Source organism: Juglans regia, chromosome 1 (genome assembly GCF_001411555.2).
Source record: "Juglans regia cultivar Chandler chromosome 1, Walnut 2.0, whole genome shotgun sequence".
NCBI classification, from domain to species: Eukaryota; Viridiplantae; Streptophyta; class Magnoliopsida; order Fagales; family Juglandaceae; genus Juglans; species Juglans regia.
Genome location: NC_049901.1, coordinates 5,514,910 through 5,531,350, shown reverse-complemented (window position 1 = coordinate 5,531,350; position 16,441 = coordinate 5,514,910). Strand labels below are relative to the sequence as shown.

Here is a 16,441-nt window from a genome sequence, read left to right as displayed (position 1 = left end):
TCTTGTATGTGAAGCTTGTCTGTATGGAATTTCAAGATTTATTGCAGTTGAAAGTTTGTGGCCTGGTACATAGATTGAAAACGATGGAAAGCAGCATAAAATTAAAGATGACAGAAAATCATTGATAACAACTCCATAAATTTTCCTAACCTCACAACCTCAAGATGAATCTTAAATGCCGCCCAAGTAAAATGATCAAACTCTGTCATAACTTTTTCAGTGTTTGTCCTCGCAAGCCATTCCAGAAGGCAGCCGCACTAATGGCCTTCTTCCCGGGAAGTTGAACTTCCAAAACCTTGCAGAGTTACCAAAATCAGGAAGTCATCCATTTACCATATTGAAGGTGTCAACATAAGATCACATTCATTTTGTTTTTCTACACATAAAAAAAGAAAAAGAAAAAGAAAAATAGCATCCATTTTATAACTCAGTTCAATGAAATGAGTTATAATGTATTCCAACGATCCAAATATCGGGTTTTACTTTAACCAGAAATGCAGTTCAATCATGCTGGGTAGGCCAAAAAAATAACCCAACATGTTATACTCACAAACGTCATTTAATGTAAAAAAACAGAGAGAGAATCATCTCCCAATCAGCACAATTTAATAGAAACAAAAACATGGTAATGGAAGTTTGAAGCACACCTCAAGCCCTGTGCATTCTCCACAAGGAAATACCAAGGCACCCTTGACAAAAGTAATTTCATCGACTTCATTGCTCTGAATATTGTAATGGCTGCAGACCCTCGTAGTTATGATTTTAAGCTCTAAGATATTTTCATGACCATTTTTCTTGTCTACAACTCCAACCTTAGCTCGGGTTCCTGGCCAACCTGCAAATGCACGAACCTAGAAACGTGGCACGTCATGACCGCTTGGTTGGACTCAAAGAAGAAGAGCTTACTTTATTATGTAGGACTGGAGCTTCTTCATCAAAAGATAGCCATGACTCTTCAGGGGTTATCTGCATAAAGCAGGAAAACTCAAAAATGACTAAACTTTTACAAATTCGATTATTCAAGGTAGTGGAACACAAACTATTTGGCCAACTTAATATACTATTGAGGTACTTCAAAATATAGATAACTTAGAAACATATATGGCATTGTTTCTAACCAGTTCCACCTCATTTACTTGAATATTCAGATTATTGTGATTAGATTTGCAGCCAAATGCTGTATGCCATACCTACGAAGGCACCAAATCCCATCTTCACATGTGAAATTTCATGGTATGAGAAGCAAAACCACCTCTGGGAGAGAAACATGGTGTTTAAATAAAATGAAAATTATGAACTGCAGAGCGCATGCACAGTATGTTAAAGCATTGGAAATCTAAATGAGGGCAGCTCATCTTCCTCCAATGCAGGTTACACCTCAAATATCTCTATAAAAGTTGCAAGATAGTATTCCTAGTTCTATTTCTAGCATGTTACCTTTGGAGCTAAAGTAGCTTTAGAGTCATCCTGGGGTTGTGCTTTCAACCTAGCTGATCCGTCAAATATAGAAGGAAGTTCATGGATTAGAAGTTTAGATCCTGAATGATTCCAGAGTAGATTGATCAGTTACTTCCCGAAACATATATATCACTGGGAATCATAGTTATATATTACAAATTTAGTGCATAACATAACTTATACAATTCAGAACTTATGCCGAAAAAAGGCACTAGGAAACAAGTCAATAATATTAATTGCTACCATCAACCAAAGTCGGAAACGGAGTGAAGGTAGAATTTTGGCATGATTTATGGTGCGGTGATCTGGCACTCAAGGATGTCTTTCCACAAGTTTATAGCTTAGCAAGAAGGAAGGAAGCATCAATAGCAGATTTACTCATCTTTTCCAATGGCCTTTCCAAATGGAATCTCACTTTCCATGGAGAAGCCCAAGATTGGGAGATGGATGACTTTTCCGCCTTTTTTGACCTTGTGTACTCCATTCGAGTGTCGGGGGAAGGTAAAGATAAGATACATTGGCAACCCTCTAAGAAGGGAGTTTTTACGGCCCGCTCTTATTATCATTCCTTGAACATACACAACTCAGCCCCGTTCCCTTGGAAGAACATTTGGAAGACAAAGGCACCCCTAAAGGCAGTTTTTTTTGTATGGACAGCCACTTTGGGAAAGATTCTTACTATAGATAACCTAAGAAAACGTGTCATTATAGTTATAAATTGGTGTTACATGTGTAAGAAGAGTGGTGAGTCCCCTGACCATCTATTACTACATTGTGAGATTGCTATGTCCTTGTGGACCGATGTCTTAGCACGTGTAGGATTAGCGTGGGTGATGCTGGAAAGGGTTTGTGATTTTCCAGCCACGTGGAGAGGTATTAGGGGCAACTCTCAAATTGCATCCATATGGAAAACGCTACCTATTTGTCTATGGTGGTGCATTTGGAGGGAGCGGAACGCAAGATGCTTTGAAGATCAAGAGAGATCAATGGAAGAGCTTAGAATTTTGTTTTTCAATACTTTACTCCATTGGTCGATTGTAATTGATTTTCATGGAAGGACCTTTCATAATTTTCTTGTATCTCTAAACTAGACATAAACTTGCTCATGTATATGTCCCATATACTTGGGCATTTTTTCTCTCTTTTGATCAATAAAATTCTATTTACCAGTCAAAAAAAAAAAAAAAAAACTTTGATTCAAATCTCTTATGTAGCCTATAGTTTAACTGATCCTTCTTCTCTCGATAGACAAAGTGACCAACCATACACCTAGTAACTTTATGGTCGTCACTAAGAACATCTACATTTATTACATTTCTGTGATCTGCTTTTTTATATAAATATTTTAAGCCCACTAGGAAGTTCTTTACACAATCTACATTTATTACCTTTTTGTTGACTGATTTAATGCTTTTTTCGTTATCAAGGACTAAAATTCAAATTTTGAAAAGCTTATGCCTCAAGGTTTTACAATTTCACAATGCCTATGGCCAATAAATATCCTTGTCAGTAATGAAAAAAGGCAAAGATAAGAATGAAATGATTCTTAGAAATTTAACAAACTTGGTGGATGATACTTATTGGTTATTACATAAAAAAAAATTATACCTAGTCAATAAATAAATTATATATAAATATAGAGAAAATCAAACAAACTTGCTGATGAATGTCAATATATCATACACATACACAGACATGCATTTGTGTGTATTCATCTACTTCATGTGTGAAACAATTTATACGATACATGTGGAAAGCTAATTGATTAAGGGGCCCCTATAGCATTATCAATTTATCAGGCACAACCATATCATTATCAGCTGACAAAAGTTAGGGTATAGATGCAAAGATAAAGTAGCTCATTGAATCAACTACGTGGATGTTAAAGGTAGATACTAACAAGAGATCGCACCTTCAGAAAATAGCAATTCAAGTAAATCAGGAGCCTGCGAGCAAAGTATTCCGTGGTTACTCACAAGGTTTTAAAAAGAATAAAGCAGTTATTGCTTTTCTCTCTCTCACACACACAGAGTTCTGAATAACTTATAAATTAACTTGTATAGGGCCTGAGCTAAAAATGCAAGCTGAGACTGAAGGTAAATGCAGACACGTCAATGTGTCTGTGCTTGCAAGAAAGATACAATAAGTTGCAGCCAATGAATGACTCCCTTCCAAAAATTTTAAGAAAATAATAATAATAACAACAGAGAAGGGTATATTACTACTTTCAAATACCACCTCTGACAGCTCATTACTACTTATAAAAAAAATAACAGAGAAGGATATAAGCTGAAGAAATATAGGTGACATATTGTTACTATTTGAATTAAAGAAACATCATACAATTGATAAGGTCTCATCATACTTGATAGATCTTGTCTTCAAATATATGGAACCACATAATTGTTTCAGACGAATCCAATTTTACGTGGGGCCTTGAAAACTGAAGACTAGCTGAATCCTAAAACATTAGCCATGCTTCATGACCAGTGTAGTAAGTACAGACAAGTATACCTTAATTTGATTGTCAATTTCCAATCTTCCACAGGAAATAATAGGTCCAGCATCAAGTGCACGCACAGTGAATGCCAATGATACTCCTGTTTCTTTAACACCATCCTAATGCAGAAAGTTATGGCTGTGACTGTACAAATTTTAAAAGGACTGTAAAAGTATTAAACAAATTGAACATCATAAATCTAAAAAGATAGAGAACCTGCAACGCTCTTTGAACAGGAGCAGCACCACGGTACAGTGGCAGCAGACTGGGGTGTATATTCACTGTCCCTGAGAAAATCAAACTAGAATTTGAGTATTTTCATAGCAGACTTTTTCAAATTTTATATGAAGAAGATGGTTATAAATTTAGCATCTAGTCAGTTTAAACTTATGACTTAAGAGTTAACACTAGCAGGTACCCATTTCAAATTAAATCTGTATGTTCACATCTAAGAAGAATGCCCCAAGAACCTAGCAGCCTACTCGAGATGTTACCATCACTCGATCAAACTAATGTGGTCCAAACACAGCAGAATTCACAGAGATATACAAAACTAGGTTTAACAAGACTTTATTAGCCACAATACATCATACATGAATCCGAATATTCTAAACTACATGCAGAAATTTTCTGCACTAGGATGGTGTCATGTATATAGAGTATTCAACATCCATAAGTTGGATGCTGGACCAGTCATTGCCAGAAAAACTTTTGAAATGATCAAACCAAGGTCTGGATGATGCCTGCCAAGTGAATCTTAATTGATTACTTGAAGCTTAGAACTAGTAAACCTTTAGCATTCAGCTATTCAATGTTCTTCCTGGGCCCATGCAAAATATGAATGAATTGGATGGCCTCGAGATTTAGCAGATGGTATATGCACAAGGAGGCAGAATCTTCGTAACAAACGATCCTCTAGCTGATGGATGTCAGTATAACTAGGGTTAAAATGTTGAGTTTCAACTTTATAAGACAAGAAGCACAAATCACATTCCAAAACCACTAGCCAACTCAAGTATGAAGTATTCAATGCAGTACATTTGGAACACGAAACCCTTTGATCATATAAAAAGCTCTCCAAAGCAAAAGCAAGATAGATTATAATCATTTGCATTACCAGGTAATTGGGTATGCTCACACATTGCAAATGACATATTTATGTTTAAAAAATGTGATTTTATTGATCTTCATATGATGTTTTAACAAACTATCAGGCACAATATTCTCAATTAGAAAATAATACATCTTACTAACCCAGTGGTGGAATATTGAGAAACTTGCTGGGTAAAATATTTCCATATGCTGCTGTAATGCAGAGTTCTGGCTCTAAAGCTTTTAAATTCGATAAGAATATGTCCTGCATATAGAAACAAATTGAATTCTTTTCATGTGGTCCGCAATCTACTCTACATGATGTTAAAATGAAGGTCATATTGCCCCAAGGAATTACTTACTGTTTGGGGTGTTTGCGCAAACACATAGTAAGCATTTTTTCTAAATTTTGAAATTACTTTTATAATTCATATTTCCATATGGGTAAAATGATATTTTTATATTCCAATGTGAACTTACAAAAAGAGAAAATCATAAGTTTGAAAGCGGTCATGGATGGAATTTTTTTTTATCAGTAAACAAATATATATTGATCAAAAGAGTAGGCAAGAGCCCAAGTATACAGGACATATACAAGAGCAGCACCTAAGCGTGCATGGATGGAAATTATTTTAACCAGTAATGTCTCCTGGCATTTTACAAGAATCCTAGGATCAAATCTTGCTTACACCATGTGATACCCCCCATATGATAAGGATAAGGGTAGATGGTGTATGATATCCCACATTGTTTGGGAAAGAAAAATTCTTGCTCTTTATAAGGTTCCAATGGGGCTCTAATTGTATCATTGATTAGTCCTTTTAGAGTATAGGTCATATAGTTTGGGCCTTCCATTAAGGTATTACAAATGATATTAAAGTCTATCCCAACCATAAATGTGAGACTTGAGCCATACCACATACAACGGATGGACCTGACGAGGATGTCGGGAATTTAAGAGGGGGATATTGTAATACCCCATATGCTAAGGATAATGGTAGGTAGTGTATGAGATCACACATTACTTGGGAAGGAGAAGTTCTTGCTCTTTATAAAGTTCCGATGAGGCTCCAATTGTATCACTGACTAGTCCTTTTGGAGTATAGATCATGTGGTTTGAGCCTTCTATTGGGACGTTACAAATGATATCATAGTCTATCCCAACCAGAAATGTGGGACTTGAGCCGTGCCACCTATGATTGACTGGCCTGAAGAGGATGTTGGAAATTTAAGGGGGGTAGATTGTAATGCTCCATATGATAAGGATAATGATAAGTGGTGTATGAGATCCCACATTGCTTGAGAATGAGAAGCTCTTGCTCTCTATAAGGCTCCAATTGTATCATTGACTAGTCCTTTTGAAGTATAGGTCATGTGGTTTGGACCTTCCATTGAGGCGTTATACACTAGGTGAAGGAGGGGGTCATGGGATAGGAGGCAAGTCATGGACCAAGTAGGCCAGAAAAATAAAGTTTCACGTTTCAATCAGTACATCTATGGAGGTTGCAAAAGAACGCACCTAGTATAAATATGATATTGATAAAAGACTAATTATACATATACGGCGTTTTCTTACAACTATGTGTAAAATGGAAGGTGCTTATGCAAAACTGGAAATTCAAGTCAGATGAGAAATTCAAATTTGAAAAAAGCTTAATATTTATGATGAAGTGACACTATTGGCCGATTGTAAATAGTTGCGTTCGTGTATAGAAAAACAACAGGTTAAATAATATTTTGAATGTAACAAATATATCTCAACCTTTGTTTTATCTTCTCTAGACATGTTGAGGTCTATTTGAAAAGCAAATAAATTAGAGGCATAAACCAATTATGTTTTTAAAGCAGCTCAAAAAATATAGGTCTAGTGCAGGAAATGCCATTTGGCCTAAAGACAACTGGCTTGTTTCCTGTCAACGAACCAACCATTACTTTAACTCATCCTCGAACAGATTTTTGAAGAGCAGAAATCATTAATTACCTCTCCAGCCCTTTCAGGCGTGAAAATGAGGTCAGCAGAGAAGCCTCTATCAAGAGCATACTGTGCCAATGGAGAAGGCATCACCTTTTTCCCCCTATTCCTTCTAGAAGGCGGCTGAGTAACAATTGCTGCAACCTAGATTATAACGCATTAGTAATCCATAAGTGCAACACTCAACCTCTTACTCTATGCAACTAAACATAATAATCCAAACAATACAAATGTTAACGATCTCTTTAATCTTTTTTGACTTTTACACTAAGCACTACACAATCTTGGTGTAACACGATGTTCAAAGACGCATTCCATGATTATATGCAGTGTTTTTTGTTAAATCTCTCAAAATAGTCCGACGTTCGCGTTATGGTCGGATAAGAGAGTGAAAGAGCCAAAGTCAGCTGCAGATAAGGGAACCGAATTATGGTCCAATACCTCAAACAAGGAGTCCGCAGCAGCAGATGCACTGAGAAGGGCGTCAAGGACTGTTGCAGAGACCTACAAGAATACCCATTGCATTAGAGACCCAACTAACAACGACAGAGCAAAACGAAAGAGAGGGTGGGTACCTGAGGAGAGCCCAAGAAGACAACGGGCTTCTTCTTTAGAGGAGGAGAAGAGCTGGAAGTCTGGAAACAGCAAAAACGACGAAGCATCAGCGAGGAATACATTCCTCTCTCACCCTCTCTTCAACGGCTACTGGAGTTCTACATATATATATACGGTTGTTATCTGCTACCACCATAGTTTCATTTGGATAGTCTGTTACAGAAGACTCCAGAGTGTCTGGGCGAAAGGATTACAGTGCAACTAGGGCAGGTTGGGTTCACCCGGATCAACTCAAAGCCCTGGCTAAGCCCAATTTTAAGCAGGCCAGATGGCCCAACTCTATCTCTGGTAAACCTCCGTATGATGGAGCTACTTCATATTACGTGTTGGTTTGATACAAAGATTTTTTTTTTTTTTTTTAAACATCTGTTTAGAAGCTTACCTATCAGCTAGCATGAAAAAAAAAAAATCTAAAATTTAGATAAAAAAATTTATTTTTTTATTATGAGCCCAACTTTTTTAAATGAGAACTGATACAGATACAAAGAAAGTACACATAATAAATCCACAAATTGATGACTTTTTAAAATCTATTAGATCTACTTTATAATAAAAATAATTTTACAATCTGACGTACCATATCAAGCCACATTAACTTATAAATTTACTTTTATATAATTTCTTTATAGTTAAAATATTTTCCTTTTTAACGGTTGTACTCAAGGCTTACACGCATCGAGCATCGAAACTGTATCTAACAGTAACACTACTCAAAAAAATATTTGCGATATCAACCAAATTGTAAGTAGTCGTTGATTAAAAGTGAACTTTTAGCAATATAGTTCGAAAACAATTCAATTTCAATTTTGTAAAGAGACTTCTCTAACTAGTGCAAATCCTTATCGGTTAGTCATGCATGTTCCTTACTTTTAAACATAAACGAAAAAAGAATTTCAAGTACATACAAGTTACAACCAATCAAATGAAGTAAAAAATAATAATAATTATGTGGTAAAACTAAATATTTTATAGAAAGAAATAGCGGAACTTAACTTTAGATGTAACGGATAAAGAAAAAGAAAACAACTTAAGTCGCTCTCCAAAAGAATACAAATGTCTATAACATAAACTTTAAATAGCACCGATTCTTCTCTGGTCGCATGTAGAAGCAGCAGCAGCAGCAGCAGCATTATTTTGCTGGATGCGGACGTCCAACTTGAGCTGGCCAGAAACAAAAAAATCAGATGGAATTAGAATGAAACATGTCGAGGGAGGATCATCCACCCGATGTTGAATGTACTTTGCCGAAGATTGTAATCGGAGGATGTCTCCATGCGCTTTAGCCAGAAGAGTGTAAACGAACCCTCTTGTTGATGAGCAAGGCCCAATACAACTAATTGCCACTATATTCCCAATAAGCTCAATGCTATTGTTGAGGACAAATAAAACCCCGTCATGCTGTTCTCGAAGGACAATAAATCTGTCATCGACATTTAACGAAATAGAGAACATGCAGTCATAGAGGAAGCCTACTGCAGAGCTTGGATGTTTCCTGCTGAAGTGTAGGTATAACTGCTTGGATGAGTCAATAAAGCTGCAATTTGAAAAGGGACATGAACAAGGTGCATACATGCATGTCTTCCCATGTTCATTTTTCTTGCTGTAACTAACTGCTTCTTTGCATCCAGTGTTTGGGCATGAAATTTTAACTGCTTCTAGAACCTTCTCAATGGATCGGCATCGGTTGTAGCCAATAGGCCAAGAGCAGGAGGGGCATTTATTCAAAAGTCTGACGCAGCAGGAAGAGCAAGCTATATGCCCATTCTCGCACTGAATTTACATGCAAAATCAGACAGAGAGTTCAGTCCAGATTTAATAGTATATGTCTGCCATGATATGCCAATGGGCCATTGGCCTCATGGCACTTCCCACCATCCCATAAGCATAATTGAGTTAATGAAATTGAATCCCCTCATCAACAGAGGCTAGGTATGCCCTTAAAAATAATGCCTAGAAAAATATGTGTCGTGAATCATATACTTTCGAAACAAAACGGAAACAATTCTTAGGAAATGGCTAAAACACAAGACATTAAAATTAAAAGTATTCCGAGTCATTTTAGGGGCAACAAACAGCACATAGTTCTTAATCAATTTTAAAATTTCATGACATTTTAGTCATAAAAAAATGTCATGACAATTTCCAATTGAAAGTTTTATTAAGGCCTCGTTTGTTTTTTGAGATGAGATGATTTGAGATGAAAGTTGAATAAAATATTGTTAGAATATATTTTTTTAATATTATTTTTGTTTTGAAATTTGAATAAGTTGAATTGTTTATTATATTTTGTGTGAAAATTGAAAATTTTGTAATTATTAGATGGGTTGATATGAACTGTCAAAACAAACGAGGCCTAAGGTTACACGGGTCTCAACCTGTAAGTATCTACACTATGACTAGTATTTCACTTATTAACAGTTCAATCTAGATCCTTGGGTAAGTGGGCCATTATGGGACTAAATGACTACTAAACTCTACAAAATGAGAGAAAAAAGAAAAACAAAGAAAAGCACAGAAAACAGATAAGCATGTTTTGAAAATAACCAGGAAAGTTTACTGGTACTTCCATTGTGTGCTAGTTTTATATTTTCCTGGTTAAGTATGTGGGCATGTTAACAATGCATTAATTTGTATTCTTTATACCACTGATCCTGTTGCAGTTAAGTATCATATCTAGTTTTTTCATCACATTTTGTAGGAGAACCTTACAATCTGTTGCAAAAATTAAATATCTTTAGCATTCTAGTTAATAAGTTTCACCATGATCTTTTTTTTTCTATAAATTATAAAACTTCATTAAAAGGCACGAGCAAACTGCAAAAAATAACTAAAACACTGCATATACAAACAGCACTCCAATTTCAACTTATTTCGGTCCATGCATGGAACCAAATATGATTACCCTGGATATACGGTTTTTTACCATTTCACCTCTTCATTCTGAAGTCACATAGAAACAAATGAATTTATCTATTGAAGTCGTGAACACAGCATTGAATATATCTATGACTACGACCTTATCTTAACAAATTTTTGAGGTTACAAGATGTTGTGAAGACCATGTGGTTCAGAATCTTTAAAGGAGTAATTTTATTGAATTCATGACACCATTTAATATGAGCTTCTCAAGTTTTGGGAAGTTTCATTTAATATACCCTACAAACTCATTACAAGCCATAAATAAAACCTCAAATTTCCACCACCTAACAGAGCTTTTTTTTTTTTTTTTTTGATCAGTAAAAGATAGATATTATATATATGAATGAAATAGGCATAACACTTGTACACATGAAGTATACATAAGAACTCCTAATTACATTCTAAAAATGATAAATTAAAGACAAAAATTCCTGAACATTATCCCCATGTAATACAATAGTGAAAAACCAACACATTAGAGTGTGGAGAAAAAAATTCTTCAGCTCGGTCATTATGCGTTCTTTATCTTCAAAGCAACGCGCATTCCTTTCCATCCATATGCACCACATAATATACAACAGAATCATCTTCCACACTGCTGCCACTTGATGGCAGCCTTGCATCTTTGACCAATAGCCCAACAAATCCACCACCCTCATAAGCATAACCCAAGCAACATCAACACTTAGAAAGATCTCATCCCACAACACCCTTATTACCTCACAGTGTAGTAAGAGATGGTCCATAGATTCTCCATTCTTCTTGCACATGTAGCACCAATCTAATCCAACACTACACATCTTCTCTTTCTCAAGTAGTTTGTGGTCAATATCTTCCCAAGGGCAGCACTCAAAACAAAACAAGCTACTTTAGAAGGCATCCGAGACCTCCAAATATTCTTCCAATGGAACAACGTAATATCAAGTTTTTTTTTTATCAGTAAAAAAATTTTTATTGATCAAAAGAGAGACACAAATGCCCAAGTATACGGGACATATACATGAGCAGGTTTATACAAACAGCGTAATATCAAGTTGTGTTGTGAGAATGCTATAATACACCTTAACTGTACATATCTTGTGGTTATTAGACCTCCACTTCAAACTATCTCGTTGTGCCATAGGAATCTCCGTGGACTATTATAAGTTGAAAAATTCTGAAACAATAGGTAATTCCCAATCATGGAAATCCCTATTAAAAAGAATATTCCACTTGTGCGCACCATGAGAAAATAAACGCACATCCGCCACTGAAGCCTCCCTATTCACTGCAATACGGTATAAGGCCGGAAAAGCCCTTTCCAATGCTTGGTCTCCACACCACACATCCCGCCAAAATCTTATTCGAATGCCCTCACCAACTATAAAGCGAATTTGATTTGCAAAACATGGTCATCCCTTCCTTATATACTTCCAAAAACCCATACCATACCCCCCTCTCACTTCTTTAGAGCACCAACTGCCCCAAGCGATACCATATCTAGCGTCAATAATATCTTTCCACAATGATCCCCCCTCCAAATGATATCTCCAAAGCCATTTTCCCAATAACGCTTTATTAAAAGTTCTCAAGTTATACACTCTCAACCCCCAATTCACAACTGAGGCACATACAGTCTTTCATGTAACCAAATGAAATTTCTTATCCTCCCCCATGCCTCCCCATAAGAACGCCCTAAAGAGTTTTTCTATTCTGTTCCCCACCTATACAAACATAGGAAACAAAGATAAAAAATAAGTGGGTAGGTTAGTGAGAGTACTCTTGATAAGAGTAAGGCGGCCCCCTTTTGATAAATACATCTGTTTCCAGCCAGCCAATCTTTTCTCTATCTTCTTCACTATCCCATCCCATATAGCTCTATTTTTTAAGGTTGCTCCTAGCGGAAGGCCCAGATATTTCATTGGGAAAGAGGACACCTTACAATCCAGAAGGCTTGCTAAACTAAGGATATTAGAGACCACACCCACATGAACTATCTCAGACTTGCCCAAATTCACCTTTAACCCTGACACTGCTTCAAAGCAAAGTAACAATGCTTGTAAAGTTTGGATCTAGTTATTATTCGCTTCACAAAAAACTAACGTATCATTTGCAAGAAGGTGTGAAATGATAGTAGGGCCACCAGAACCATTGCCCACTTGAAAGCCTGATAAGAAACTTCCCCCAACAGCAGCCTGCACCATCCTACTTAAAGCCTCCATAACTATAACAAATAGAAGAGGAGATAAAGGATCTCCCTGCCGCAATCCCCGCGAACTATAAAAAAAACAAGCAGGTGTGCCATTAACCATAACTGAGAACCGGGCAGTTGAAATACAATGACGCATCCATGCAATCCACATATCCCCAAAACCACATCTCTCAAGCAAGTATAAGAGAAATTTCCAATTTCCAATTCACATGACCATATGTCTTCTCCATGTCAAGCTTGCACAGAACACTTGAACCTCCCTCTCGTACTTTGTAATCCAAGCACTCATTTGCAATGAGTACTGAATCAAGAATTTGTCTCCCACGAATAAATGCATTCTGGGACTTGGAAATAATATGTTCCAACATCGGGCTAAGCCGATTAACAAGAACTTTCGAGATAATCTTATATACGCTACTAACCAGACTTATAGGCCGAAAATTTTCAATAGTCAAAACCCCGTGTTTCTTGGGAATGAGAGCAATAAAGATCGCATTAAGGGATTTTTCTAACTTTTGAAAAGAGTGAAATTCACTAAAACCCTGCATAATGTCACCTTTCACAATGTTCCAGCAAGTTTGAAAAAAACCCATTGAAAAACCATCCGACCCCAGCGCTTTATCCTTAGCAATACCAGATATGACCTTGTAAATCTCTTCTTCGACAAAAAGTCTCTCCAAAACACTCACACTTTGCGAGTCAATTGCCTCAAAATGCAAGACATCAAGCTTCGACCTCCAATGAACTGATTCTGTGAGAAGGGTCTCATACTACTGTACTATATGGTTTTCTAGCTCAGGAGGAGAAGATAGCACATGAGAACTTGATTGAAGTGACTCGATAGCATTGTTACGCCGATGTGAATTAGTCACTTTGTGAAAGAACTTCGTACACCTATCACCTTCTTTCAACCAAAGGGCCCTAGATTTTTTACGCCATGAAGTCTCTTCTGACAACAAAACCCTCTCCAAGTTTGTCATAACCGTGCCCTTCCTCAATAACACCTCCTCCAAATTATCTCCCAGTAACTTTTTATCCTCTAAGTCTTGCAATTCCTCTAACAGTGTAGTCTTCTGATTGTTAATGTGACCAAAAACCTCAAAATTTCACTTCTTTAAGTCTTGTTTCAATGCCTTCAACTTGCCTGAAAGAATGTATCTTGGAATACCAATAAACTGATATGAAGACCACCAAGCACGCACCATCTCTACAAACTCATCCGCTGTTAGCCACATATTTTCAAACTTGAAATACCAGTGCCCCCTGTGCATACCCCTACAATCCAAAATGATAAGAAAATGATCTGAATTGACTCGAGATAGTCATTTCTGACTTACTTCTGGATATTTAGCTTCCCACGAAGGAGATACAAGGAATCTATCCAATCTCGACCAAACCTGCCCATTTGACCAAATGTACTCGCCCCCCTACCAGAGGGAGATCCATGAGGTCCAGATCAAAGATGAACTCGTTGAATTCTTCCATGGACATAGAATGTCGACAGTGCCTTGATCGCTCACTAGGAAAGCGAATAGTGTTAAAATCACCCCCTATACACTACGACATGTCCCATAAGGAGTATAGGCTCGCCAACTCCTCCCACAACCTTCTCCTATCCCTATCCACGTTAGGACCAAATGCCCATTCTCATCCATCAACCACATTTTTTAATAAGGTCGCAACCGAGAACTCTCCAATACACTCCTCAATCAACTCAACCACTCTTTTATCCCAAATAAGTAACACACCACCTAAGGCTCCCAAAGAGGCCAAATAAGTCCAACCCACATACGAGCACCCCCATAAACTTCGCACAATTTTCCTATCAATGAATCGCAGTCTTGTTTTTTGAAAACACACCACATCACCCTTCCACATCCGCAATAAAGATTTAATACGAAGGCGTTTATTGCGATCATTGAGCCCCAGTACATTCCAAGATAAAGCTCATGACATAAACAGCTCGATGTATGCCAAACAACACTCTCTTGAAGCCATTATTTCAATAAGTAACCTCCACAATTCCAAAAATTTTACAAACCATAAACTTATATTTTCTTACAAACGACCTCTTCTTTAACCTGCATGATCACAGATCCGATAAACCAAATCGGATTTGCACCAGAAAATGGCGCTAAACCACCCGCACTTTAACAATTGATAATTGTACCAGACAATGGCACCTTCTCGCCAATAATAATATAACTACAATTATGGCCAGAGATCCGATAAACCAAATCGAATTCGCAGACTACGATCACAATGAAACACAAATACCAAATAAAAAATTAAAGAGACTACATCAAATTCTCAATCATTCAAAGGAATGCCAAACCAAAACACAAGAAACCTCTATGTTCCAAACACATAACCGAGCAAAAAAATAAAAAATAAAAGAAAAGAGATTAAAATGGACCTGGAAAACGGGACAGGACAAAGGTTCGAAGCAAATAGTGCAATCCAAAACTTCCGGGTCGGTAAGGGTTACGGTAATGGATCCATCACGACACAATTGGCCGCCACTGTTGGATCTGGGTCCCACAGACACAGAAGAGTCTTCTTCTTGCCACCGCTGTGCTTCTTCTTCAGAAATTTCTTCTTCTTCTACTTCTTCAGAAGCATCTTCTTCGCTATCTTCTTCTTCGTAAATTTCATCGTCTCCTTCATCTTCGTCAGATTCCTTACCTTCTTCCTCTTCGTATTGTTCTTGGTTGTCTCGACCTGCGACGTCGCTTTGGACAGAGATTCTGAGTCGCTTCGGCTCCGGGCTACTTGGGCCTTCCCCGTCTTCATCTCTATCCAGCGAAAATTTCGCCATCTCTCTCTCTCTAGATGTTTTTGGTGCGCGTGCGAAGTTAGGGTTCGGACTTCGGAGTCCGGACACCGCGACAGGTTGGATTTAGGGAATTGTTTGACGAGGGATATATCGCGGATCTTCACGGTACATGAACAATTTTTTTTATTTCTGTTCAATTTACAAACAATTTTCTATCCAAAAAAAACTCAAATCGATAAAAATATATTTATCTGCAAACAATTTCTATATTCGGTTCATTGGCGTTCTGGTGCTTGATAGAGCTAGATTCTCAAATTTTAGATGCGCTCGATTCTTATAGCTCTGGTTTTTGTTTTGTTTTGCTGAATTTAGATATTTATAAGAAAATTTTTATTTTAAAATAATTTCATCTTTTATCTTAAACTATCTCATCTTTAAATTTAAATTAATCATTAATAAAATATTTATATAACATAATTTAAAATTTAAATTTTAAAATTTAAATATTACCAATCAAATTTTATAACGTATAAATAATGCTATGCATACCAACTTAATAATAAAAAACTCGTTAAGCTAAACTTTTTTATAAAAAGCATTTTTTCATAAAAAAATAAATAAATAAATAGATAGAGATCTACCATTAAAATTAAGAAGATTGTTTTCTTTTTCCTTCCTCTTCCGAAACAGGAACATGCGAGACATTATGATTTAATATAGACACTCATTCATTTTGTGACTTGAAAAGTGTTATATACATAAAGGAAATACATAAAAATAAATCTATAAATTGATATAATTTCATATGATTCATTAAATCTTTTTTACAATAAAAATAACTTTACAATTTGAACTACTACATCAAACCATATCAGTTTATGAATTTACTTTTATGTAATCTCTTTATAACTAAAATAT

At 36.5% G+C, this 16,441-nt stretch overlaps 2 protein-coding genes across 2 annotated transcripts; both read right to left on the bottom strand.

Annotated features, from left to right (window-relative positions):
• Positions 1-5: 5 nt before the first annotated feature.
• LOC108988105 (methionyl-tRNA formyltransferase) lies at positions 6-7,815 on the bottom strand. The gene is made up of 11 exons (XM_018961224.1): positions 7,598-7,815; positions 7,464-7,526; positions 7,032-7,166; positions 5,213-5,315; positions 4,175-4,245; positions 3,973-4,077; positions 3,371-3,404; positions 1,438-1,538; positions 907-966; positions 648-851; positions 6-295 (listed from the first exon to the last, which is right to left on the bottom strand). The coding sequence occupies exons 1-11, from the start codon at positions 7,697-7,699 to the stop codon at positions 206-208; spliced, it is 1,068 nt and encodes a 355-aa protein (XP_018816769.1). The 5' UTR covers positions 7,700-7,815; the 3' UTR covers positions 6-205.
• Positions 7,816-8,483: 668 nt separating this feature from the next.
• On the bottom strand, positions 8,484-15,861 carry LOC108988104 (E3 ubiquitin-protein ligase SINA-like 10). The gene is made up of 2 exons (XM_018961223.2): positions 15,164-15,861; positions 8,484-9,407 (listed from the first exon to the last, which is right to left on the bottom strand). The coding sequence occupies exons 1-2, from the start codon at positions 15,563-15,565 to the stop codon at positions 8,709-8,711; spliced, it is 1,101 nt and encodes a 366-aa protein (XP_018816768.1). The 5' UTR covers positions 15,566-15,861; the 3' UTR covers positions 8,484-8,708.
• Between the last annotated feature and the right edge of the window lie 580 nt (positions 15,862-16,441).